General features: G+C 39.4%; 1 protein-coding gene across 1 annotated transcript in view; it reads right to left on the minus strand.

The window, feature by feature from the left end:
- Positions 1 to 12924: 12924 nt before the first annotated feature.
- Positions 12925 to 26994, minus strand: part of LOC144251566 (contactin-associated protein-like 3) — a 130488-nt gene continuing 116418 nt past the window's right edge. Inside the window, 7 exon segments of the mRNA XM_077794414.1 lie at positions 12925 to 13046; positions 16368 to 16378; positions 16551 to 16611; positions 16712 to 16939; positions 23028 to 23115; positions 23956 to 24089; positions 25294 to 25516. Of these exon segments, the coding sequence (XP_077650540.1) occupies positions 12925 to 13046; positions 16368 to 16378; positions 16551 to 16611; positions 16712 to 16939; positions 23028 to 23115; positions 23956 to 24089; positions 25294 to 25516 (867 nt within the window).

Here is a 26994-nt window from a genome sequence, read left to right on the forward strand (position 1 = left end):
TTTAAAGGTGGGGTTTTACCGAATTGCATAACACCTCGCCATTGCTGAGGCTGGCTTTGAACTTGTGATCCTCCTGCCTCAGCCTCCCAAGCTCCTGGGATTACAGGCAGGTGCCATCACGGCTTCCATATGTTTTATTTGAATCTTTTCAATGTCATCCATGTTATGTATTTGAACATAGGAATATAATTATAATAGTTATTTTAATACTGCTGACTAGTAGTTCAACATCTGTATAAGTTCTGGATCATTTCTTAAATTAACTTTTTCCGATTATAGGTCATATTTTTCTGCCTCAGTGCATGCCTGGAAATTATTCTGAGTATCAGTCATTGTGATTTTACTTTGTTGGGTGTTGGAAATTTTTATATTTCTGTATGTTCTCTTGACTTTTTTCCAGGGATTTAGAAACCATTTGATAATTGTTCTTTTGTCTGGGTCTGTTCAGATGTGTTCAGTGGGACCATAGCAGTGTGTAGCCCCTGGTGCACTACTAGCCGCTCCTGCCTGCTCTCCCTAGGTCCCTGTTAATGAGGAGGATTTCCAGGCTACCTGGCAGTCACCTGCTTTACTCCCTGTCCTGTGTGAACTCTGCACTCAGTTCCTTTCTTCAGTGCTCTCTCAACCAAGTGACATCGCCTCCAAGTGGGGCAACACTTAGCTGGAGATGAGGGTGGTGCAGAAAAGGTGCACTCTTTAGGTGCAGCACAAGTATACACAGAGTACTAGAGAGAGAGTATCTGGTATATAATATGGAGGGAGCTGGGTGCAGTGGCACACACCTGTAGTCCTAAGGGACTTGGGAAGCTGAGATGGAAGGATTGAAATTTAGCAAGATCCTGCCTCAAAATAAAAAATAATGTAGCCCAATGTAGGAGCACTCACAGGTGTAATCTCCAATATTGCAACAAACAAACAAACAAACAACAACAACAACAAGCACTGAAGGCCCTTGTATGGTTTCAGAAATGGGAAAAATTACCTGTTTCCCCATCCTGGTTTGTTTAAAGAGTTAAAATGTAGTATTAGATATTATGCAGTGATATAGGTTCTATATCACTTTATCTATAGGTTCTATATCTACATGGGTCTAAATGTTTAGGTGGTATTATAAGCCAACTAAATTATCGATTTTAATATTCCTCAAATTATAAGTAAGTTTGGTTTTGTGATTACAGACCTTTTTACCTATATGGCAAATGGCATCTTATGAATCTCACATTTTAAAATAAATAATGATACAACAAAATGAAAAACTACCTTTTTAGGTCATGGTCAATTTATGAGCCATAAAGTACATTATTGGAGTAGTTTTAAAAAGACAAATACAAATAGTTCTCCAGTGTCGCGACCCCTTGCCCGCAAGGAAGACGCAACTCAGGAATCTTCTTTCAGCAGTTTATTCAGGTCCTTGATACTTTTTCTTCTTTCAGCTGTTTATTCAGGCCTTTGTATTGACATGTCTTTTAGCTTCTACTGCTACTCCTACTACTACTTCTACTGCTACTCCTACTGCCACTACTACTACTGCTACTACTACTGCCACTACTACTACTGCTACTACTACTGCCACTACTACTACTGCTACTACTACTGCCACTACTACTACTGCCGTGTGCCCCAGCCTTAATAAAGCAGATAAAGCCCCAATGCACAACTGCCACGTGGACTTTTCTCATAGGGTGCCAAGTCACAGCGTGCCAACTCATTCTGATAAGGAGTTATTTGTCACAGACTACAGGTGAAACCAGCGCCATCTTGTAATGGCGGCCACAGTTCACAGAAACGGCTCACCACAGTTCCCCCTTTTTTGTTTTATTACGACAATACAGGCGAGAGTAGAGGTCCTATCCCACTGTGCAGAAGTGGCTGCATAGTATGGCCCAGCCTTAAGGAGGGCCCTTCCCCAAACCTGAGGCCATATCAGCCGACGCCTTTTTTCGTGGGGCAGGGTGTGGACGTCAAACCCGCATGCAATAGGACATGCTCCCCTTGAGGTCCACTCAAGTGGATCACTCAAGTGCAGTGCCTTGCCTCGCATCCTGTATCGTGACTATGGTAGACAAAGGGGGACAGCTGAGGCTGTCTTTGTAGTGCAGACAAAATTAAGTTGGCAACACCCTAAGAGAAAGGCACGGACAATAGAGAGGGGGAGAAATTTGGTTGTGACATCTGCCATTGTTAGATAAAGGTCAAGACGTTCCCGTGGAGCACATATGTCATGGCCTTGTGAACTGGCCACTTTGACATGCAGAACAAGGAATTGGGGGCTGGGCCCCGGGGGCCAGGGAAGGCCTGCTATCAGCAAGTTCCCCTCTTTTGTTTATTGCATGTCAAAGGGAATCAAGTAGCCCCTGTCTTAGGTCGTCCACCGCCCCTGCACTGCTTACCCGTCTCTGGGGAGGCCCCACTCCCCTGTCTTAGGTTGCAGTGCAAGCGTGGAAGTTGCCCGTCACTGGGTACTACAAGATCAGCTCAGCGTGTTGTGGCCAACAGGACATTGTTATGGTAACCGCCTCCATAAACAGGACCCATGACCATCACCATCAAATGGCAGGTGTAGTTGGACTGTAAGATTAGCTAGCAAAGATCCTAGTGCAGAAAGGCAGGGAGGAGAGGTATGCACAAAGGAAAGATATGGTAGAAGTTCCAGCATTAGAAGAGTGACAAAAGAAGGACATGTCGATCCCAGTGCAATGTTATAATAACTTGGGGTGTAACGACCATGTCAAAGGTTTACTGTTTAAGATGCACAAGCCAGACTTGAGGTGAGTTGTCATTTTTTAAAGCAGCAAGAGCTTGGACAAGCATAGCCTTATCCCGAGCATTGCGGGCCTTGAGACCACAGAGAAGCCACAAACAAAGAAACATACCAAAGCAACACATTGTACCAAAAATGCCTATTCCCACCCATTCCTTAAAAAAGGAAAAGGCAGAAGAAATCCAAAGGGTGAATTGTCCCAAAGTCACCGGTATGACACGGGTGTCGTTCAAAACAGCTATCTGAGTCAGTTGAGACTGGATCAAATTTTCTGCCACCATGGACCAATTTCCGGCCAAGTACTCTCCGATGATGCGGGAAGCATTCCTGGAATTATTAAATCTGACAGAGGTTATGCATAAATGTGCATGTTGGTCAACACAACCCAAAAGCACCAAGTCAGCCAATTCTTCTACCTGAGCTTGGAGTAAATCTATTCTTTGGTTGGCAGCTAAAATCCCTGACAAAAGATGTTGGTTAACTTTATTTTGAGAATCGAGTATGGAGGAAGTTTGTTGAATAACCTGATTAATAGTGGCAGCAGTTTGGACCTGATTAAGAGCCTGTTTGCATTCAGCAAGATGCTCCTTAATCTTCACTTTATCAGTTAAAAGAGCATCCTTTACCAATCTCCATAGAGAGAAAGTAGCAATCGGGACTCTATCTGGACTTTGGTCCCTCAACAACTTTTGGAGATCCTGCTTTACCAAATCCCAATCACTGTTATTAAGAAAGCCTCCCGTCAGAAGCCAAGGACAAGCCTGGGCTATAGCTTCAACGAATTGAGTTGCTGTCTTGGTTTTTATTCCTGTTCCTTGTTTGTTTAACAGTTCTTTAACTTCGTTGGCCAGACGAAGTTTCACTGTTGAGTTACCCATGGTATGTACCTTGTCTCTTTAAATTATCTTTGATCCAATTTTCCCCCTTCTCCCTTAGAGGGTGAGCCTTGTCCGCTTACCTCTGCTTTCCGAATCTCGGTAAGGACCTCCAGATGCCAAGTCCGGCTAACGGAAACCGAGTCCGGCGAGAGACGTCGAGGTTAAAAAATAATAAAAAAAATCACAGGACACCAACGTTCTTCATCCAGGAGGAGGCATGTGTGTTTTTTTTGTTTGTTTGTTTTCTTTTTTTTTTTTTGTTTTTTATATTTTGGAACAGTTTTTGAAAACCTTAGAATCTATAAACAAATTATTATATTTTGAGAAGAAATATCAATGAAAATAAAGTTAAAACCTTTAGATATTTTGGAGAAATAAGTATAATAATTTATCATTATATGAGTTTGAACAATAACCTTGAGAAGTAGAAATTACTTGATTGTATTTTTACTTAAAAGCAAATTTATAGTAAACACATTTATCTCAAATATCTGTAACCGAAAAAACAGAGTATCTGATAAATGTAAATATAAAACTTAAATTATAGGTTTTCTGTTGAAGAAAAACAATTAGGCAAATATATATTAACTAATCAATTAGGCATGTGCTAATTAATTTATAGATTAACAAATATAGGTTATCTAAATATCTAAAATATATATATAAAGAATGAGAACATAACTTATAATTGTATTAACTTTATGTAACCACGTGGTCTTAAAATATTTGGATCCATTTAAATTTATTTTTAACTAGGAGTGCACTCTTCTATGTGACGTCACTTGATGTAACTGAAATAAGATCCTTGAGTATACATTTTTATTTTTATAGTTAGCAATGAAAATAAGGATTTTTTGGTCATCACAGGAACTTTGCCGGCTTGTTCCTGTGGCGAGCAAATGCATCCTCATAACCTTCAAAATTAAAAGTAAAATATAAAGAAGCATATTTGATATCTCCCATCAATAGAACATTATTTAGTAACACAACTATAGAGAAAAAGTCAGGTTATTTAACTTAGAACTAGCTTAAATTTAGGACTGTAACATAGAAACCTGTGGAATTAAATTTTGTCTGAAAAAGATATCTTTCATTAGCATTTACAGGTAGGCATTTTTTTGTAAAAAAAATACAGGCTCTGAGCAGCTCCGGTAGAAACCTGAAACACAGCAGTACAGGTTAGTGGCTGGAAAGCGGGACCAGAAGTCCTGTCTGAGTGACTGTGGAAGAACCAATCAGAAGCCCGCAAAAGTGTGGGAGGTGGGACCAGGAAGCAGCTATGCCGGCCAGGCACCCCATGGTTACCATGGTGATGCAAACAACATGGAGTCTGGTGCCCATTTTCAGGGCAAAAGTTCTCCAAGTTTTCTTAGCCGATTGTATTTTGTTTGATTTTGTCTGCATTTTCCCCCGCCTGGCCAAGATCTTACTGCGGTAGCAGCTTGTTCTGTCTCTGCGACCTGCGGTTGCAGTTGTACATCCTGTACTTCCTGGCATTCCCCTAGGGAGTCTACAGATAGAAAGGGGTTGGTCCCTGGGAGGTGACGAAGTCGCCCACTCCCCGGGGTACCATTCCGTCCCTGGATTGCCCCATACACCTAGGCTTCTGGGGCCCGGGCCGGGCCCCTGTTTCCGTTTTGAGGGCAGCGGCCAGAACCTGTCCTGTAATATGAGCTCCATCAATATCCTTACAAGCTCGAATCATGTCATCAACAATCTTTGCTCTGGTAGATTTAATGGCATTTTGGCAATAGGAATTTGCATATTTAAGAGCCAATTGCTTAATGACCGGCATGGCTTGTTCCAAGTTAGGGAATATTTTTTCTGCTACCTGTATCAATCAGGCAAGGAAGTCAGAATAAGGCTCAGAGGGTCCTTGAGCAATTTTTGAAATTTTTGTTTTAGCATTTGAAATAGGTAGAGCCTTCCAAGCCTAAATGGCTGCTGTAGCTATCTGAGCATAGACCCCAGGATTATAATTAATTTGTTGATTTATGATAGCATATTGTCCCAAGCCTGTTAACATTTCAAGGTTATGCCGTGGGAAGCCGGCGTCCTGATTGACTCGGGCTAGCTCGCGACACCTCTCTTGATTTTCACTTTTCCACAACAAAAAATCCCCTCCGGACAACACAGCCATGCAAAGCTGTTGCCAGTCACTAGGTGTCAGCTGATTGGCAGAGAAAGACTCGAAGAGAGTCAATGTAAAGGGGGCATGGGATCCGTAATTAGTAACTGCCTCCTTTAGTTGTTTAATATCCTTAAAGGCTAAAGGAACATGTACTCTGGCCGGCTGTCCATCGGCATCCAAGTTTTCAATTACTGGGAAGTTTGGGCCGTCTTAGGCTGCCACTGAACACCCCCCAGCCTTCTGGGGTTGTCCTTGTCCCAATCGGGGTTATAAGGAGGGAGCGTGACAGCGATCGGGGCTGTAGGTGCTTTAAATCTTGACTTTTTCAATCGACCCTCCAGTTCCTCTATCTCCCTTTCCAATTCTTCCTCCTGCCAGCTGTTACCATGGAGCCCAGTTAGTAACTCCCTTATCTTAGAAATGTAGTCAGCACTGTGAAGCCCAGCTCAAGGCCAGAGGCCTTGTTACATATTTTTGTGAAAAACTAGTAAGGGAGTGTCCAGCGCCTGGAGTGCTGATTTTTTCAGACAGTAGCCAAATAAAACAGGGCAACATGAAAATAGGAAGTTTATCTACATTAAACCTTTTTGTAGAGATTCTTTTGCTGAAAGTCCTAAAATAAGCCATGGTGAATATTCTGGAGAAGGTCAATTAAGACTTTTCTGTGGGCCTGATAGGGAGGGGGAAGATGAGAAGGCGGGGTTGAGAGCGGCTAGGGTGGATCTAATTCCTCAGAACTGTCCGAGCTACTTGTGTCCTTGGGAGTTTTTAACTCAGTCAAGTCCGGATAGAGCCTTCTCCTCTGTTTAACTTCAGACTCCCTTATCTTTTCACCACTCTTACTCCTAATACTTTCTGCTACCTCGCTATGTGACCCCTCCAATTTTTCTTCATGCAATTGCTCAAGAACGGCCTGACCCTCGCTCACAGCTTTCTGGCATTTACCATCCATTATACACCCCCTCACTAATTTCCAAAGCGGAATGGTACCGCCCCTTAAAGTTCCTTGTTTGTAAGCGAAATCCAGATCTTTCCTTAATTTGTCCCAACTGGGAATCGTGAGACTCCCTGAAAAAGCAAACCAAGGAGCTACAGAGTCAGTCTCTTCTAAAAACCCCTGTAATGTGCACTGCTTCACTTTAAGTCCCTTAGAACGCAGTAACCCGTCCAAGGCCAGCAAAATTGGGCTTGAGGGAGTAGCACCCATACTGTTCCAAGCAGTATAAAGAAAGTGAAAATACAAAACTCCGCTCTCTCTTTATCTACAGAGGAGCGTCTTATTTATTTATTTATTTTTCCCCCCTCTCTCTTTATCTACAGAGGACACAACAACAAAAGAAACACAAAAAACAAAAGCGAAATGACACAACAAAAGAAACACAGAAAACAAAAGTGAAAGTACACAGTGCAGCTGCAATAAATGTGAGGCTCTCTCTTTCTTTGTAGAGGAGCTGACCCCGCTTTGGACGCGGATCCCACTTACTGGGACTATCCCTGCTTTGATCGCAGATCCCACTTACCTGGGACTAACCGGTGCACCACCCCTGACTGACTGAAAGTTCTGGTTCCCGGGTTTCGGCACCACTTGTCGCGACCCCTTGCCCGCAAGGAAGACGCAACTCAGGAATCTTCTTTCAGCAGTTTATTCAGGTCCTTGATACTTTTTCTTCTTTCAGCTGTTTATTCAGGCCTTTGTATTGACATGTCTTTTAGCTTCTACTGCTACTCCTACTACTACTTCTACTGCTACTCCTACTGCCACTACTACTACTGCTACTACTACTGCCACTACTACTACTGCTACTACTACTGCCACTACTACTACTGCTACTACTACTGCCACTACTACTACTGCCGTGTGCCCCAGCCTTAATAAAGCAGATAAAGCCCCAATGCACAACTGCCACGTGGACTTTTCTCATAGGGTGCCAAGTCACAGCGTGCCAACTCATTCTGATAAGGAGTTGTTTGTCACAGACTACAGGGGAAACCAGCGCCATCTTGTAATGGCGGCCACAGTTCACAGAAACGGCTCACCACACTCCAGTATATTTTCCCAACAATGTGATAATAGACAATATATAAATCCAGATGCCAGTCTTAGTGATAGTGATGTTAACTTTCTTATGAATTATCCACATTTCCAGTGGAGTGCTACCACGAAAATCCCATAAGGAGTGTTCTGAGAACACACCAGCAATGAGCCAAGCTTCAGCAACATCCACAAGAAGCATGTACAAGAAGACAAAAGGTTGGCACACATGATAGTTAATATTCCTCCTAACTGAAAAGTCTATAATTCCTGGAATGAGTTTTTTGAAGAACAAAAATCAGTTTATTTTTTTAAGCTTAATTGTTAAAACAGTGCATGATGGATATCTCCGTAGCAGATTGCACAACCACCTAATCATGTTCTGATTCAAAAATCTGTCAAAGGAAGCCAACCAACATAACCTTACCACAAATATTTAGCACTTTTCATGATGATAACATTTGAGATCTACCCTTCCCGCAAAACAGGGCAGCTCTTGGACAATAAATAAGTAAGTAAACTTCTTCCTTCTAACTAAAGTTTTGTACCCCTCAGTTATCAGTTCTCCATTCCATCCAACTCTCAACCTCTGATAGCCTCCATTCTGCCACATTTCTTTGAGCCCCAATTCCAATTCCACCTGTCAGTGAGGCTGTACGTAACTCACCTTCCCATCATGGGCTTATTTCACAATTCCATCCATGTTGTTGCATTTCATTGCACAACGTGTTGGAAAATTGCAACATCCCTCCATACCCCGTAAATATATAAAACTGTAATTTGTCGATATATAGCAACAATCATAATAAAAAGCTAAAGTGACATAATGCCTCCATTTGGTCTGATAGAGAGGGCTAATTGAGCCAAGGGATACCGAGCTTTTATAGAAGAGCTGAATAAAGGTCAGTCTAATCATTCTGGGTTCCTAGCATAGGAAATTCCTTAGTTTTGGGTTTCAGAATCAGGCTGCTTCTGGATCAACCATAATGCTCTCCTTATTTAGGGCATGAACTATTACTAAAGCACACAGTTCCCCTAATAGGAAAATATTCAACTAAACAGAAAATATTAGAAAATAATTGTGAAACTGGGAAAAAAAGTGTCCATTTGATTATTTTCCAACTTCAAGAATATTTTAATGATCCATTTGTGTCAATTATAGTGTAGATTCCAGAATAACCCAAAGGGGAATTTGTTTGCTTCTATGATGAAAGTAATATTTCATTTTTTAAAAAATCAAGATCAATTTTCCATTAAATGTTTGTTTTTTCAAAAATGTGAACAGAGATCCAGAAGCACTGGTCAGTCTAGGCAAATGGAATGTCAAGTAATGGAATCGGTTTCTCCACTCAGCTCAGCAATGCTGAGAAGGCAGGGAGATGGCTCTATCCTTAGTGGCATCAAGAGCGAGATGAGCCAGGAGTTTCATAAAAGTATGACAGCTCAATGGTATTGTCCCCTTGGCGAAGTGACTCTCACCCTTTGTGTTTGCTTCCTCATCTCTACAGCTGACCCAGCAGGGAAAACAAATCTTATGTATGTGCCCACGATTTACCCCATGTCTCTATTACTATGAAGGATCAGAGCAAACTGGAGAAATATTTTAATTCAAGCCATTTGACCCTTCACAGAAATAGAAACATTAGATAGACTTGGTCATTTATCAGCAATAACCACAATCAAAAGAGGTTAAGTTCATGCTTAAAGTGATGGCACTTAGGAAATGATGAAGAATTGGAGTGATTTCCTACAGTGAATTTGGGCCACAGTGTCAAGATGAGACCATTTGCCAATGTCACCATTTTCCAGCAATTGGTCAATGTCATATTAACCACTCTAGTTTTAATATTAGAAGTTTGAAGTTCTTAAGAGTCAAAAAACTTCAGCCTTTTCAGATAAAGAATGTTAGTTATGCTATTTTCTTTTTATGAGAACAAAATATGGGCAATCATTACACTGTTAGTTTTATACATAGAAGGGTGCTACTTGCAACTAAATTCTATATAATTAGAGTAGTTTTCGCTTTTAGTGACTCATTTCTCTGCAACAACATAAAAAAGTACTCCATTTGTATTTTAGTCAATTGGTGTCTGCTCTTGGCAGAAGGTGAAATATATACATTCATACATATATACTTCTAGTAATCAGTAAAGATTTATCTTTTCTCTACTTTTTGTTTAAGAATTTAGAATGAAAATCTTACCAGATGATAAATATCAGATCATAAAAAGGTAAACAGGTCTTGCTAATCTCAGAATATACAAGGAATATAAGCTAATGCTCAAACTATTACAAACTGCATTTATCTGCACGTTTTAAATAAACTAGGGAGGGGAGAGTCACATTTTCATAATTTCAATTTCACACAACTTCCCTTACAATAATTTTATTTTACTCCAAAAGTGAATTTATTTTCAAATGAAAAGATAAAGTCCAAAAATCAGTACAGAAGATTGACAGTGGATGATATATCAATGCACTTTTTCTGTCTTGCAAGAAAAACCGAGAACAGTGGTTTATGGTGTTTTACTCTTTGCAATTAGATAAAACACCAACTACCCAAATCTGTGATGTAAAATGTGTGTGTAAAAATTTCAGTGATTACATGATGTCTATGCCAACTTACAAATGCACTTTATCTTTGTTGAATCTTTCTTCACCCTGCAGAGATCTTTGAGATACAGCAAAACCCCAAAAAACATTTATCATTCACGCAAGTGTGTTTCCTACATGTTACTGTAGAAATAAAATATATTTTGTCATTCACTTAAACATCAGTAGAGATGAGGTACTCTGAGAAGAACTCCTATGCTGGGAGCAGACATCAGAGAGTACCTGTAGTAATCCTTTCAAAACTGAAACAAATAAGATGGGAATTCACTTATGTAGTAGTCAGGCTAAAGTGGCATATTTCCAGCTTGCCCTGGTGTGGACAAACTCCATGATCTAATTAGTCCTTGCAGGCAACTGGCATCTGGGTTCTGGAGACTGTAGCATCACTATTCTTGTATAAGTGGTTTATTTAAACCAGTGGTAGTTCCATGTGGTTACCAAATAACCACTATCTCAATACTCGTTCCTGGAACTGTTAGTTCCAATCTTATGCTATCTTGGTGTGTGTATAAACTCAAATGAGACACATTTCAGTACTTAGTAGCATATATTCAATTTGGTATGATCTATTAAAAATCTGGCTTTGTGATCATAAACCTGTGATTAGAAGAGCAGATTTAATATAGAGCCTATAAATTCTGCCTTTCCTTAGATCAAGTAGCCTTCATCTTATATTTCAAAAGCAACTGGACAAGAGGATACTATACAATGATATTTATGCTTAGAGCAACTGAATATTTGAAAAAGAAATTGCAGCTGATTTTCCTGATAAATTGAAAGATATTCAGTAAAAATTCAGGAAATCAGACATATCAGTAACAATGTTTAGAAAGAGAAATATAGAGCTGAGGGACCTGCTGTTTGATCCTCAGCACTGTCCCCACCCCTCCACCCCCCCAGATAAAAAAGAAAAAGAAAAAAGAGAAATATAAATATAGAATGATAAAAAACTGACATAATTTCTCAATATGGGGGGGTAAATAAGTTTAAAATGTTTCCTTCAGGTATTGATATAAATAAAGAATAAATCTTTTTCAGTATAAGAAGTAGTATTTATGTCATCATAAATTTAGTTAAAAGCATGATCACAATTTACAAAAACTATAATTACAGATTACAAAGAAAATAGGCAGACTCTAATTGACATTCTGTTTGCATCTTGTTACCTATCAATTTTCTGTTCCATTACAAAATTCAATATTAAAATTTTATCACCAACACTCCATATTGATTTCAACATTAAAATTTATCAAAATGATTAAAAACAGTCAATTAGAAAAAGCCATACAACAAAAATAACATTTCCAGGTCTCTCTTGCATTGCATTGACCATCGGATAAGGAAATCAAACACGCCATTAGCTTTTTAGCAGGCCCTTGGCACTGGATTGCAGGACTATGGAAATGCTGGTGAAGTAATCAAAGAAGCATTTCCTGTCCAAAAAGAAATATCAGCAGGGAACAGGAACAGGATCCCATATAAGCTTCTGAGCAATAAAGAACATTAGAGTTTGATTTTGTCTCTTACATGTGAATGAAGCTTCTGTCCCATTCTCTAAGTAGGACCAGAGCCTCATGGCCATTTTCTCAGCTAAAATCCACAATTACTACACAAATTAAATTTCTGTGTTGGAAGAGAGCATTCCTTCTGGGGCAAACTACTCCACCATGATGAATGAGGATTCCTCCTTCACTGTCACATAAATTGCACTGGAGGGAGGGGTCCACCAAGGCAGAACAGGCCTCCCAGCACCCCAGGTCCTCAGCAGATGGTTAGCACTGGCCCACCCACAGGGATGACCAGATCAGGATGGTCCACAGTGGATGGGGTAGATCAGCCCACTGCCAACCAGAAGACATTGTCTCTCAGGACTGTGTCTTGACAAGTGCACTTCGCTGAGTTGTTGAGAGCCACAGCCAAAGGGGCCCCAGAAAACTTCCAGCTGCCAGCAAACTCCCAGCTGCCGGCTGATGATTGGCTCACAGTGGCCCCAGCAACATCTAGCTGATTGGCTCCTCTGCGGCGATGTTCATTGGGCTGTTTCCCTGCCCTTCAAGCTGCCGGCTGATGATTGGCTCACAGTGGCCCCAGCAACATCTAGCTGATTGGCTCCTCTGCGGCGATGTTCATTGGGCTGTTTCCCTGCCCTTCAAGCTGCCAGCTGATGATTGGCTCACAGTGACCCCAGCAACATCTAGCTGATTGGCTCCTCTGCAGTCATGTTCATTGGGCTGTTTCCCTGCCCTTCAGACTACGGAACTGCTCATTGGGGGACTTCTTTGGCTCCGCCCACGCGACCCAGCCAATCGGCCTCAAGAGCAGGAGGATTGTGGGAGGTGGTGTGGTTTGTGTGGGGAGAGGCTTCTGGAAGCCGGTGGTGGCAGTTGGGCTCTGAGGGTTTTCCTGAGGAGCTGTTTTGTTTGGCGTTTATAGTTTTAAAAATAAAGTTTGTTTCTTTTGATAAGTGGCTCCTGAATTGTGCCCAGTCAGACTGCGGCACTGAGTGGTCCTAGCACTCTTCGTCTTTTGAGACTTTTGATTCATTTTCTTTGCGTAACTTTTTCTGTTGGTAAATGCATATGGCTATAGCAGAGATGCAGAGCAAAATAAACATCACAACTGCTATCACACCTGGGGTGGGGGGGAGAAGACAGAAGAACACCAAGTCAGAATATAAATGGCGATTTTTGCCTTAATTGGGGGCTTTGCTAACATCACTGCCTTATAAGGTAGGTTACAACAAACCAACCATCTACTATATCATAAGTTGGGACCATGAAGCCTAGGAATTTTAAGGTCCAGTGGTTTTATAACATTTGGTATGTCTGAGTTTCCATGACTTTTGGATATAGTCGGGGTAGTCCTTTTCCCTAAAGGCCTGTGATTGAAATTCAGCTTTTGTGCTTAAAAACAGAAACAGGACTTGGGAAGCTGGGACAGGAAGATCACAAGTTCAAAACCAGTCTCAGCAAATTAGTGAGGCCCTAAGCAACTTCGAGAGACCCTGTCTCTAAATAAAAAATTTAAAAGGCTGGAGATGCTGCTTAGTGATTAAGTACCCCTGGGGTCAATCCTTGGTTCCGAAACAAACAAACAACAACAAAAAAATATATACACAAGGCTCTGAGACAAAGTTTTAAATTATCTTAAAAGTATAGGGGCTGGGATGTTGCTCAGTGATAGAGTGCTTGCCTTGCATGTGTGAGATCCTGGGTTCACACCTCAGCACTAAATAAAATAAGTGAATAAAATAAAGCTAAAAAAAAAAGGTTACTACTACTAAAAAAAAAAAAAGTATAGTATGTTTAGTACCATCCTAGAATAAATGTTATTTTTAACTAAGTAGATACATTCTTCATTAAATTGTTTTATATCTTTGTAAATTTGTTTTGATGATAGAGATCAAATCCAGGGCCTAGCACCCTACCACTGAGCTATCTCCCCAACTCCAAAATACTTTAATGACAACATAATTTTGAAATGCAGTAGTGTAACATATATGTGATCAATCCCTGTCGCCAAAAATATTGCAGGGATACTTATTAAGTTTATTTTTGTGGAATGTGGACTATTTGAAAGAACCAGGTGTAAATGTTCTAAAATATTGAGACCATTAGCTATGCCATGGTTCTCAACCCAAAATCATGCTGAATCAGAATACCTGAGGGGAAGACCTGGTGCCTCCTCCTAGTTTAAGGCTGTAATTCAGAGCCAGAGTGCTAAAGCACCCTCAAGAAAGCTAGCTGTACAGCAGTCATATTCCTGAAGAATGAAAGTCAAATCTATGCTACACCAAAAAACTATGCATAAAGCCATGCTTGGACTGTCCACATTGTAAGTGTATAACAAAAGGTATCAATTTGTGTCTCCAGCTGGTGACTGTTAGAATATGAAGACTATGTCTGTGAAGAGTCTTTGTGAATATTAAATGAAACAATTAATTAAAGTCTAGGTACGGTATAGTTATGGTACTTTCAGTAATGAAAATTATTATTAACTTTAAAAATCATAATAATTTCATAAAATTATATTTCTAATTCAATGACTAATGGTTACTTGAATATTTCTTTTATTATACTAGCAAGTATTTCAGAGGATCGGGTTGAAATAATAGTAAAAAACAAACACTTGATTTAGTAATAAATAGACATAACAGAAAAATTCTCTAAATCTTATCTCTTATGCAAATTATGACAATAAAATATGAGAAAGAAATAAGGCTGAAGTATGTATATGAGGAGAATAAAATAAATTATTGGAAAAAAAAGCAAAAAACAAAGACCAGGGGAATCCTTCTGAGCATTCTCCTTCTTCCCCTCCCCTCCTTCAAGAGCTCATCAGAGTTTCTCAGGACAGCCCAGGAGCCTTGTACGATTTATTGTTGAACAGCAGACAACCTTGCCAGTGATTTTTTACAGAAGATCTTACAGTGATATTTGACCAAAAGCAATAAAATTCCAAAAGTAAGTTTTTGTTGTTGTTGTTATTGTTGTTCTGTTTTCAATTTGCTGACTACCTCTAGCTCTTCAAGAAGATCAGGGGCTAAGTCTGACATTTTGCAAACACTTGTAGGACTTGGGATCCTGTTCTGGAATGTTGAGCATCTTTAAATTGCTTTTGTATTGCAATGAAAAATTGTCTCCCCCCAAAAAAATCAGGATTTATTAAGGATTATATTTGATTTAAAGTCTAAGATAAAAGTAGTCTTTTTAGATATGCATTCTTGACTACCTTCTCACATAAAACTGTGTAAAACTGCTTTTTCCTCATTGGGTCATGTATTATTATTTTATACCTCACTGATTTCAAAGAGAAAAATAACCAAGAGAGTGACAAATGTCAATACACGAAAAAAGATTTTTAGTCAGGTTTTCATAATGTCTGAATTGTTTTGTTTTCTATCATTTTAGAGGAAAAAAGTTTGCTTTGTATGTACTATGAAGAGTCAATACAACAAGAAAACAAACAATATTTCAATAATCGATTAATTAATTAGTGAGGAAATATGAAATCTTATTTTTTCACACCAGCTCTGATAAATTATATTTCAAGAAAATGAAACATTGTTTTCATTGCCAAAAAGATATGTTTAGATTGTATTCAATTTTCCCTTCAATGAAAAATAACCTATCAGACTAACTGGAAAGGACAATCAAAAATGAAATAAACCATGGCTCTTGCTGTACCACACTGAGAATGTACGAGATGACACTGAAATGCACAATTTAAAAAAATGCACTTGAAGTAATGTTAAGCATATTTAAATTTTTAAAAGTTTCTTTTAAAAAATCAAATAACAACTGAAACATCTAAATCATGCAAATTGCCTTTTTTTAAGTGTCATAACACATGTGCTCTGATCACTATTTGGCTTTTGACTTAGGTTTTTGTGGCTTTGAATATAATTACTTGGGGCAATGTCTTGCTCTAATAGCTATATCAGATCTATGCCCTATCTGTCTTTCTATCTATCTATCTATCTATCTATCTATCTATCTATCTATCTATCCTTCTATCTATCTATCATCTTTCTATCCTTCTATCTATCTATCTTTCTATCTTTCTTTCCATCTATCTATCTTTCTATCTATCTCTCCCTCCCTCCTATATATCCCTCACATCCTAGGGAATACAGCTATTTATGAAATAAGAAATTTTCATTATTTTGTGACTTTCTTTTATTTTCCCTCGGACTGTGGATGGAACCCGGAGGCCCCCTTACCCCTGAGCTACATCACCAGCCCTTTTATTTTGAGGCAGGGTCTTGCTCAGTTGCCCAGGCTGGCCTGGAACCTGCCATCCTTTTGCCTCAGCCTCCCAAGTAGCTGGGATCCGGGAGGCCACCACGCCAGACTTTACCTGTTCTTTTAAAATCCTGTTTTCAGTGGAATCCTCACAGAAGCACCCCCCACCCTCCCCCAGCTTAAATCGGTGAACATCAACTCAGAAAACCCACAAGCACCCTTTCCCCTCCTGGAATGCTGATTCTTAGCTATAATTTTCTATTAATACTGTTAAATGGGAACAAATAATTTTTAAAATTTAAAAAGTTTTTTTTTTTTTTTTTTTTTTTTTTTTTCAAAAGCGACAGTAATGCCGCAGACGAGTTCCTTCAGCCCCTTTACCTCTATGAACCCAGAGTCTCTTCTGTCCGCCTTCACCAAAGGCTCTCCCTCCTCGCTGGGTTCGGAACGACCTAGGGTAGAAAAAGGGAGGCTGCCAAGGGCTTCGCAGGCCCTCTCCACCGCGCACAGCCACAGTTCCCAGCCCGCGGGGAGGGGCAGGGGGCCATGCACCTGCGCCACCTGCGCGCCAGGGAGCCAGCTCCCGTGCTCCATCGCCAGTCCGCGACCCCGCCGCGCAGCGGGCCCCGGCGGCCACGTGGCCGCGGACGGTGACCCGGGCAGGGCCGCCGGGGCGCAGCGCCTTCAGCCAGGCGGCGCGGCCGAAGCGCAGGGCCTAGAGGCAGCCGGTGAAGCCGCGCGCCTCCGCCCGCCGCGTGTCGGGGTCCGCACCTGGGGGCTCTGCGGGGACAAAGCGACACAGCGTTAAAACGCAGAGGCACTGGGCTTGGTAGGTGACCCCGCCGGCACAGCCGCCACTGGCTCCGACCTGCGCCCCCTGCGCCCCCTGCGCCCCCTGCGCCCCCTGCGCCCCCTGCGCCCCCTGCGCCCCCTGCGCCCCCTGCGCCCCCTGCGCCCCCTGCGCCCCCTGCGCCCGAGCAGGCGGCTGATGGCCATTTCCAGGGCAGAGGGCCTCCGTGGACAGCTGCGAGGGACAGCGACTCTGTGGGGGCTTCAAGGCCACGATCTGAACTCAGTTTTTAAAAACTGATCATTAAAACACATTTGTCAGGGAGGCCACAGCTGGGGGAGGAATTATAGTAAACTGACTCTTGGAGACGACAGACCTCTGGAAGTTCATTTTTACTCCTTCTATTCAACTGTTATCTTTCATGATGTATATTGGATTCATGGCTTTTATGTCCTCTTAACAAACTGTACCTTTTATCCCCAGGTAATGCCCTCCCCCACCTTTGAGCTCATTCACTTGTTCAAACCTCATGCGCATCTTGTCTGCTGGCAACGCTGCACTTCTGAAATTCATTAGCTGGGACTTCTTAGTGGTTTCGTTATTGTAAGAGCGTTTAACTAGATATTTATTGACCTGAATATGACAGAATTGAGGCTATTCACATTTAGAGTAACAACTTCTTTTATCTGATTTGATTCATTTTATCTTACACTGTGTTTTTTAAAATTTTGTTGATTTAGTGGTGTATTATTATTATTATTATTATTATTATTATTATTCAGAGATTGAAGCCAGGATTAACCACTGGGCCACATCCCCAGTCCTTTTTCTTTATTTATTTTTTATTTAGGGACAGGGTCTCATTAAGTTGCTTATGGCCTCCCTAAGTCACTGAGGCTGCCTCAGCCTCCTGAGCCACTGGGGTTAGTTTCCTTCTTCTTTCTCCTTTTCTCTTTCCTGAGTTTGAAAGTTCCACGTTCCTAGCACCCACAATCAGAATCATTCTCTTGCACCATTACGTGAAAACAGATACTCTTTTCCCCCAATACATTCATCCATCTCTTCGCTCACTTGCAGTCAGTAAGATGAGCCCTTGGGCATGGGCCCTTACTAGTGGTCAGGCCCCCTTTCCGGGTCCCTCCCCGTGTTACCCACAGGCCAGAGAGTGAGCCTTGGACAGTGCTGTTTCCTCTTAGTTTTCCCTCTTTAACCCTCTTTGGTTTTACTCATGCTTATCTCCTGACTAGAACTACCATTTCCTTTACATTTATGTATTCTTTCTTCTATTTCAAGAACCTTTGTATAATTATATATATTTTTTTCTAAGAAAGAACTTTGACACCACTGAGATTCTACCCTTAATCAAATTTTAATCAGGCTTCTCTGAGCCATCTGCTCCACTAGCCCCATCTTTTTTGTTTCTGAGTTGTGGAATTTAGCCAGAACCCTCCACTCTCCTTGATGTCCTTGACAGTCCTCCAGGTGATTGATTAGGCCAGCGGGTCTTCATCCAGAATCCCAATAGGTCAATTTAGTAAGAATTCTCCTAACCTCTTGGTAATTTTCCACCCACCAACGAACACCCCCACCTGGCTGGCTGTCAGTCTACACTTTTCCTTGCATTTTAAGCTGAGCCCAATCTCTTCACTGCAAAACCCCAGTCCAGAGTTCCTTCAGTCCTGAAAAAAGTCTGTCATTTTGTCATGTGTAAAAATATTTCTCTCTTTGACACAATATAATACAAAAAGGTTTTATAATAAATCATAGTATTTTGGACAAGAATCATATAGTTTTAGGGGACCTTTTTTCTGATGAATGGTGAATATTAACATTATATAATCATTTAATTTGAAGGTGATGGAACAGAATAGAGCTCTTCTAATTCCTCGATAAATTACTTAAATCAATAATGATCACCAGATATACTTTTTTAAAAAATATCTGAAAGGAAGTAATCACTTTGCCTACTCTGAGTCTACCAGGCAATCACTCATTCAACAACCCAGGAAGAAACCCAAGGGTGAAACACTCCTGGCTTTTAACAAAACACTGTTTCTCAGTAGAACACATTTTAAGTAGAACTCAACACTTAGGCAGTGACCTGAATTCTATTTTCCTATTGCCTTGACAAGTTGACATTGTCAAAACCCTTTATTTCTGCACCTGTTAGCTAATTAGCTCTAATCAAGAATGTCTGTGGGGTCACTCTGCCCCCCTCTCTCTATGGTACTCTACCTGGATTCCTTCCAATTCTCTCTTCTTTTCAATCAAAGCCTGTTCTTGAATAAATTCACTTTTTCATAAATACCTGATTATCATTTCTGTTAGTACTCTACAAAGTATATGCATTTTAGCAGAAAGAAAGACTTGGTACAAAAGAAATGGTTCTTTAATTATGGAATTTGAAATATTAGCACCTGAGGAGGTAGAAAAAAAATATTTGATGTAGGGCTGGCTTCCCAGGCCAGTGTCATGCCAATTAGACAGGTGTCTGCTTTCACAACAGGGTGTCATTTGTTTGAATGAAAAAAAAAAATTGACTACATAAGCAAGCAAATGGACAGTGTTTTACATTGTGCAATATGGTAGACACTAGCTACATGCAGCTGTTGCAATTCAAATCAATTAGATTTAAATAAAATAAAAAATTTAGTCCCTCAGTTACACTAGCCACATTTCACTTGTTAAAAAACTAGGTGTGTCTAGGAATGACTGTGTAGGTCAGCATAGTTATAGGATAGATTCACCATCACAGAAAGCCCTATTTGCTAGCCTTGGTCTGGAAGGCTCATAATTTCAAAGACCTCAAAACATCCATGATCCTCACTGACTCCCAGTTAATGTTAAGTTAGAAAATCAAGAGATTTCTTTCTTTTCTTTTTTTTAAGAGAGGAGAGAGGAGAGAGGAGAGAGGGAGAGAGAGGGAGAGAGAGAGAGAGAGAGAGAGAGAGAGAGAGAGAGAGAGAGAATTTTAATATTTATTTTTCAGTTCTTGGCAGACATAACATCTTTGTTTGTATGTGGTGGTGAGGATCGAACCTGGGCCGCACACATGCCAGGCAAGCGTGCTACTACTTGAGCCACATCCCTAGCCCCAAAAGATTTCTATGGATTCTACTAAATTATTTCTAAGTTTTCCTCATTTAACAGATGATATGAAAAGGAGTTGACTTACACAATTAATCTTGGGTCTTCCTTGATAAACAATGTAAAATCTTATATCTTTTTTATTTTTTCAGATTTTTTTTGTGTTTTCACTCTATAATATTGAGAAAAGTAAGTTGCTCTGGGTTCAAGTGTTTCTCTATGTTTTTGCCTGATAAACAAAGAAATGTAAGACTTGAGAGCACTTTATCCAGACCGCTTCTCAAATTTGTTTGGCACAAGCAATTTTGAGGGATAAGGATACCTTTCCCTATGGGATAAGGAATAAGCTTGTTTAGTGCTTGCTACAAAATCTGTAGATTCCCTAAGCTATGTGTTCCTCAGTTACTATGCACACCCGGCCCATCTGCAGCATTGACCTGAATGCTTATCCCAGCTCCATAAGACTTAATACATAGGGGAAACCGCACCAATGGCTAATGTGCATGAAACTTGCTATATAAATAACAGAGCCCTTTATTTCTAACCCAGGGATCTTATGTCATCTGCCAGCATCCACAAATCAATTGTAGGTTTCTTTAGTAGCTTGTGAATCAGGTAAAGAAAATCTCAGACCCAAAATACAATAACCCTTCTAAATGAGGCAAATATCATAGTATAAAAATAATATAAAGCCATAGCTCCACTGAGCTTTAAATGTTATGTGTTATGTGACATCTCCTTATAGAACTCAGAACATAATTTCCAGGATAGTTAATTACCAAAATCATTTGGCATTCTCATATCTGTGTAATTGTGATAATACGTGAGTATTTACACTGCTTTGCTTAGGGGATGGGGATGTAGTTCAGCGATAGAACACTTGTCTAGCATACTCAAGGCCCTAAGTTCAATCCCCCAGTACTTCAGGGAAATTAATTAATTAAATGAAAATAAAATGTAAAAACTTATAGGCTACTGCTTTATTTTCTGAGAGAAGATAAAAAGACATGCTCAGCTTCTACATTTCTTATTTTGTTTTAGTACATTTCTTTTTTTAAGTTTGTGGTTAAAACACACACACACACCCCCACACACAGCCAAATCAAAAGAATAATAATCCTAATTATTTGGATAAAGAATCTAACAAAAGTGACAGGTCACTTCTCCTGGATTTTAGTGTTTTAAGTGTTAACATTCTTTAAGACACTTCTCTGATAAAATTAAAACTACATAGAAAATTTGACTTCAAGAGCTTACATTGAGGTGGGTGTATACTGAATTGATGTTGAGATAATTAACTTGAATGGTCTTCATTAAGCAAGACTATTCAGAAATGGGAAGATAAGAGCCAGGTGTGGTGTGGTGGCCCAGGCCTATCATCCCAGCAGTTCGGGAGACTGGGGCAGAAGGATCGCAAGTTCAAAGGCAGTTTCCACAACTTAGTGAGGTCTAAGAGCAACTCAGCAAGACCTGTCTCTAAAATAAAATATTAAAAATGGGGCTGGGGAGGTGGCTCAGTGGTTAAGCACTCCTGGGTTCAATCCTTGGCACACACACACACACACCAAAAAAAAAAAAAAAAACGAATTGGGAAGATAAAAACAGCATGTTAACTTTAATGAATTCTGGGATATTTCTTGTGAAGTATGGTAAATAATAACAAGCATTATTTTATTATAATTGCTCACACACTAGCCTCTGTTACTTATTAATATGTGAGTATAGTATAGGATAAGTGCAGTGACTCTCTTATTCATAAGCTGCCTCGACATCTAATTAAGTGTACATAATCAATTTTCACCAAATATTTTTCAGTGAGTGGATAAGGGAATGATTCACAGGGGCTAAGAGAATTAATAATGACGACTTACCACTGAATACTTTGAACAACTTTCTTTGGAAAATTTCCTCAATATGACAGTCTATCTTATTGTAAGTTAAGAGAATAAATATACTTCACATGGATCTCCAAGTTTGAATATAAAATTATATTGGCATAATTATTAAATGGTTGAACAGCAGCAAAAGACAACAAAACCCATCCCAAAGACAGCTGTCCAAATCATGAAGTGCTGCTTTAGTCTTTGATTATTATTTCACATTTGCCAGGCATCGGCAGAATGAATATTCATCACTTTCTGAGGTCAGTGGCTTCAGACTCCATGCTTCATTGCTCAATACAAACTTGCATTTTTAAACCGTAAGTTATATGACTTTGAATAACATTTGAATTAACATCTTAACTCCCTGCACCTACTTATTTGGAGGGTAGCAGGAATTTATGCAATTAATATTGTTTCCTAATTTGTGATTCTCTTTAGAGTCTATATCATTAAAATAGTTCATTTTCAGAGCTGATTGACATATTTCTTTCCAGAAAGATTCCTTTCCTCAGTAACTATGATGTTAATTTGAAGTTAAGCTGTGCCTTTCAAATACATCCTTCCTGGGGTATCATTCTCAACTTCACCTTTCCCCCTGGGTAAAGGTGGTTATGAGCATGCCTCATGGCTTTGGTTCAGTGTCATCAAGGACAGAAGCATAGGCCAAGCAGGACTTGGGAACCGAGTTCAAGGTGCTACCATCTGCTGAAGGAAATCAACCCTTCTTTCCTCTGCTTCAGCTCATGGGTAGTTTTATCATTGAGTGGAGGTACCTGAGTTGAGGCTGATACTCCATGTCGGCTTTAGTGACAGTTCACTTTTCAATAAGTGTTAGAAAAACACGGTGACTCCTGCCTGAATGCCCAGGGGGAAGGTAAGCATGGGGTGTTTTTCAGGGGAAGCCTTTCCTCATCCACCAGGCAGCACTTACTCATGGTTCTATGTGCACTCAGACAAAAGTGCCACTTGTGCCTTGATTGTCACTCACTGGGAAATTATTATTAACATAAGACAAGGAGCTTCTTTCAGCATAACGAGTGCTTCCAGAGTGTGTGACATGACACTTACGATCTGATGATTTTGGGAGAAAGATCTTTCTGCCACTTACCTAAAACCTTTCCCAATGTGAGGGATTTGATGGCATTGAATTCTGTCCCTGAGGACAGGATGACTTGTCTCTGCGCACTCTGGTTAACCTATTAAACGCCCCGTGGGAAGTGAATATCAAAAGGAGATACAGTTTTAATGATAAGGAAGCAGAGGAGGACAGAAAAAAGTGATAAAAATAAGTCACTTGTAAGTGCTCAACAACTCTTAAATAATTCACCTTAAAACAACGTTTAGGAGGGGAAACCGATTTTATGAACAACCTCTAACTGCCCAAGCCGCCTGCCCTCCCACCCCCCCCCCACTCTCTTTGCTGCTTTACTTTTCTTTATGATGTATCTGCAGTTGGCAGAATATGCAAGAGGACGGAAATCAATTATTTTAAATGTAAAAACTTATTCTCTGGAGGAGACTTGACACAGCCAAAATAATTGTAGTTTTATGTGCAGACTTAAAATATATTTTCTTTTGAATGTCAGTAACAACTGCCTGACTCTCTTCTGACTCAGGTCTATTTTCTTATTTATTCCCATTTCAATGAATATCTTGCATGCTCTCATCTTGTGTTTAAACTGCTGGCCTATCTGTTCTTTTGATATCACCTACTGAAATATTAATTAACAAATTCTACCTGTCGTCACCATGATAAACTAGACATTTCCCTGCTGAATCAAGTAAAAACAAGTAAGGACATATTGACATTTTTAAAAGGACTTAAGAGTAATAATAACTTTGACAGGATCATTGCTTAATAAACAAAACAAACTAAATACCCCTCTAAACCCTGGCTATATTGGATTTTCTGCCTTGATCTATGGAGAACACTTGCTCATTTGTTACTATTTATCATCAAACTTTTGCATTAGATTATCCATTCTCTGACAAACTCCTCATGATAGTTACTGGGACCTTCAAGTTTGCTGCATTACCTCTACAGAGACCACGGCTTCCTCCCTGTCAATCTTCAGCTGGTGAAGGTGCCCATCCGCCATGTTTTTAAAATCAAAATTAAAAGCATCTGGATCTTGATGTCTGTCTAGCTTGTACCTGACCTGCAAACTTCCTAAAGAGGAAAATAAATGACATTTTAAATTACAATTGTATTTTACAAATATTTCAATGCAGATTCTAGAGCACTTATATTATTACTTATTTCATGCACCTTTGACTGTATTTAGCATTGACTTGAATGCACTCAACACTTGCCTCTTCTATACTAGAGGTGGCTTAAGTGCCAACCTGAGTCCAACTGTACTGTTTCTAAGTCAAGATCCGGTGCATTGATAATCACTGGTCTTCTAAATCTTTCCAAAATGAAGAAGTTTAAATTATACATATGGAAACTCAGAACTTAAATCTAAATCACAACTATATTTATCTTAGAAATTGATAAAACTGCAACACTGTATCAATATTCAGTTCCTATTATTATAACTTCTTTAATAGAACCTATTTTGATGTGTTACTGATGTGTGCATAATTAAGTTTTTATTTTGCAACCAGAGTTTTCTTATGAAGTCTTCTACCATAACCAAAGAATAGGGAAGAGAAAAGGTTTTATTAGAAGATGAGGTTTGTGTAGTTTTCAAACATACTTAGCTTTCCTACACAGATATACCCTCAGGGCTCATAACTCTTAACAACTTACATGAAGATTCTGATTCTATAGGATTGTCTAGAAATCAGATTTTTGTCCTAATTCACTAAATGTAAAGTATGACTTCACTGTCCAACTGTGAAAGTCCTGTAATGCCCCAGCTGCCTCTGGTGGATAGATTGTCCCCTCACTGTTCTTAGGTGGATGTCATCTAACTTGCTTGTCAACCATGGATGAGATAAAGAACCATTGTATTTATCATCTGCTTAAGGAAATTGGCTTTTATATAGCTCCATGATATCATCCATATTAATGTTCTTCTACTTACTTAGAATGAGCAGGAAATAAATACCTGGCAAATATCCAAATATCTTATTTCAAACAGTCTTAGATCATCATGGAGTATTAAAGCATCCCAGCAAAGTGTAATTTCATATCAAATCTGTGAAATTGTCATTCTTGGAATGGGAAAAAGCATCTTAATTTAACCTTTAAATACTACTTTTTATGATAAGCATTATGGAGAGTACTGAAAAACCAAAGTGCATCTTAGAAGTGCATGCGATTTTCTTTATTTGTAGTTTAAGTGCTGAAAAGACCCATATCATTACAGTCCTATTTTTCTAATTCAGTGTTTTCTCTCTTTTTTCTTCACACAAAAGATATTCACCATTGTTGGGCAGGATAATGGAAAGGTATTCCTCATAGAAAGAGCTCACATAAAGCAGTAAGCTGGGAGTCCGAGTGGTTCGGAAGCTCAGGGTGACGGTCTCTTGGGATAGTGTGACATCCCTGTGTAATGAAGAAGCAAGGGAGCTGGTGTTGTCACCTAAGGGGTGATGATCTTGAAAATCATAGGTCACTGAGGAGCCAGTTTCAAAATATGCAGAAATCTCCAGAATGAAAAGCACATTTTTGTCATGTTAACAGAATGCAAATACAAGTCTTGTTGAAAGAATGTCTCAATGTTTAATTTTATTTTGTTTACTCATATAAAGTAACAATAGCACAATCTCTTTTCTGTGTTTCTGGGTTCCCCATCTGTGGAGTCAGTCAACCTCGGACTAAAAAAATTTGAAAATAAATTAATTGTGTCTGTATTGAACATGTACAGACTTTGTTCTACACATTATTCCCTAAACAATACAGTATGACAACTATTTAGATAGATTTTCATTTAAAAAATGTATTCAAAAAATAATTTAATCCTTTTATCCTGGGAGATAAAATGGCAAAATGTTTTTTTTTCATGTTTTAACTTTAAATTTTTAAAAAAATAAAATTTGAAGAACAAAGTAACAAATCCCAACATATAGCCCAGAATGACATTTGCTGGAGATTTCACTTAATTCTCCAAATTATCTTTAACTAAGACTTACAAATGATTAGTTCTTCTGTATAAATATATAATTTAAAGGCAGCTGCTTTGAGGTCCCAATTTTGAGGGGTGGGGTGGGGGTTCAGTTTTGGATTCCATTTTTTTCTAAGAGGTTAATTTTTACATATCTTTATTAAGATCTAAGCCTTATAGCATAAAATAGACCCAGTTAAAATGTAAAATTGCCTATCTTCAGATATTCATGGACATGTGCATCCATCACTACCATCAGTGTTAGTGCCTCTTCATCAATCCTCTCCATCCTCATCCCACCCCCACCAAAAAATTAATATTCAGGTGGAATTCATTCTGTTTCTCCTCAATATCCTAACTGAGGCAATCACAAATCTATTTTCTATATTTTTAGACATTCCTATTTTGGAGATTTCATATCAATGGAATCATACACTGTGTGATCTTTACTGACTACCTTCTCTCACTTGGCACATTTTCAAGGGTTGGTCATATTATAGCATTTACAAGCACGTCATTCCTTTTTCACTGATGAATAATATTTCATTGTACCACACTTTGTTGATCAGTTCATCAGGTGATAGACACTTAGTCCGTTTCCACCTTGAGCTATTTTGAATAATACTTCCCTCAATATTCAAACTTTTGTGAGAATATACATTTTCATTTAATACATACCTAAGAGAGGAATAGCTTAATCTTATCATAACTCCATCCTTAATATTTTGAGAAACTGCCATTTTTTCAAAACAACTGCATCATTTTACACTCTCAATAGCAATTTATGATAGTTTGGATATTCCCACATCCTCACTAAAATGCATTATTGCCTTTCTTTAAAACTATAGCTGTTTTTGAACTATGGCTGGCAAAAAAGAATATTTCAAAAGCATGAGTTGCTGAGAGCCATAGCCAAGTAGGAATGATGCATGGCATTTTTGGTTGAAAGGTGACCCCAGCATGCCATTGAGATGATAATGATCATGTTAAGATGTGCACTCAATTGGAGATTAGACCCCT

Source organism: Urocitellus parryii, unplaced genomic scaffold (genome assembly GCF_045843805.1).
Source record: "Urocitellus parryii isolate mUroPar1 unplaced genomic scaffold, mUroPar1.hap1 Scaffold_108, whole genome shotgun sequence".
In the NCBI taxonomy this organism is placed as follows: Eukaryota; Metazoa; Chordata; class Mammalia; order Rodentia; family Sciuridae; genus Urocitellus; species Urocitellus parryii.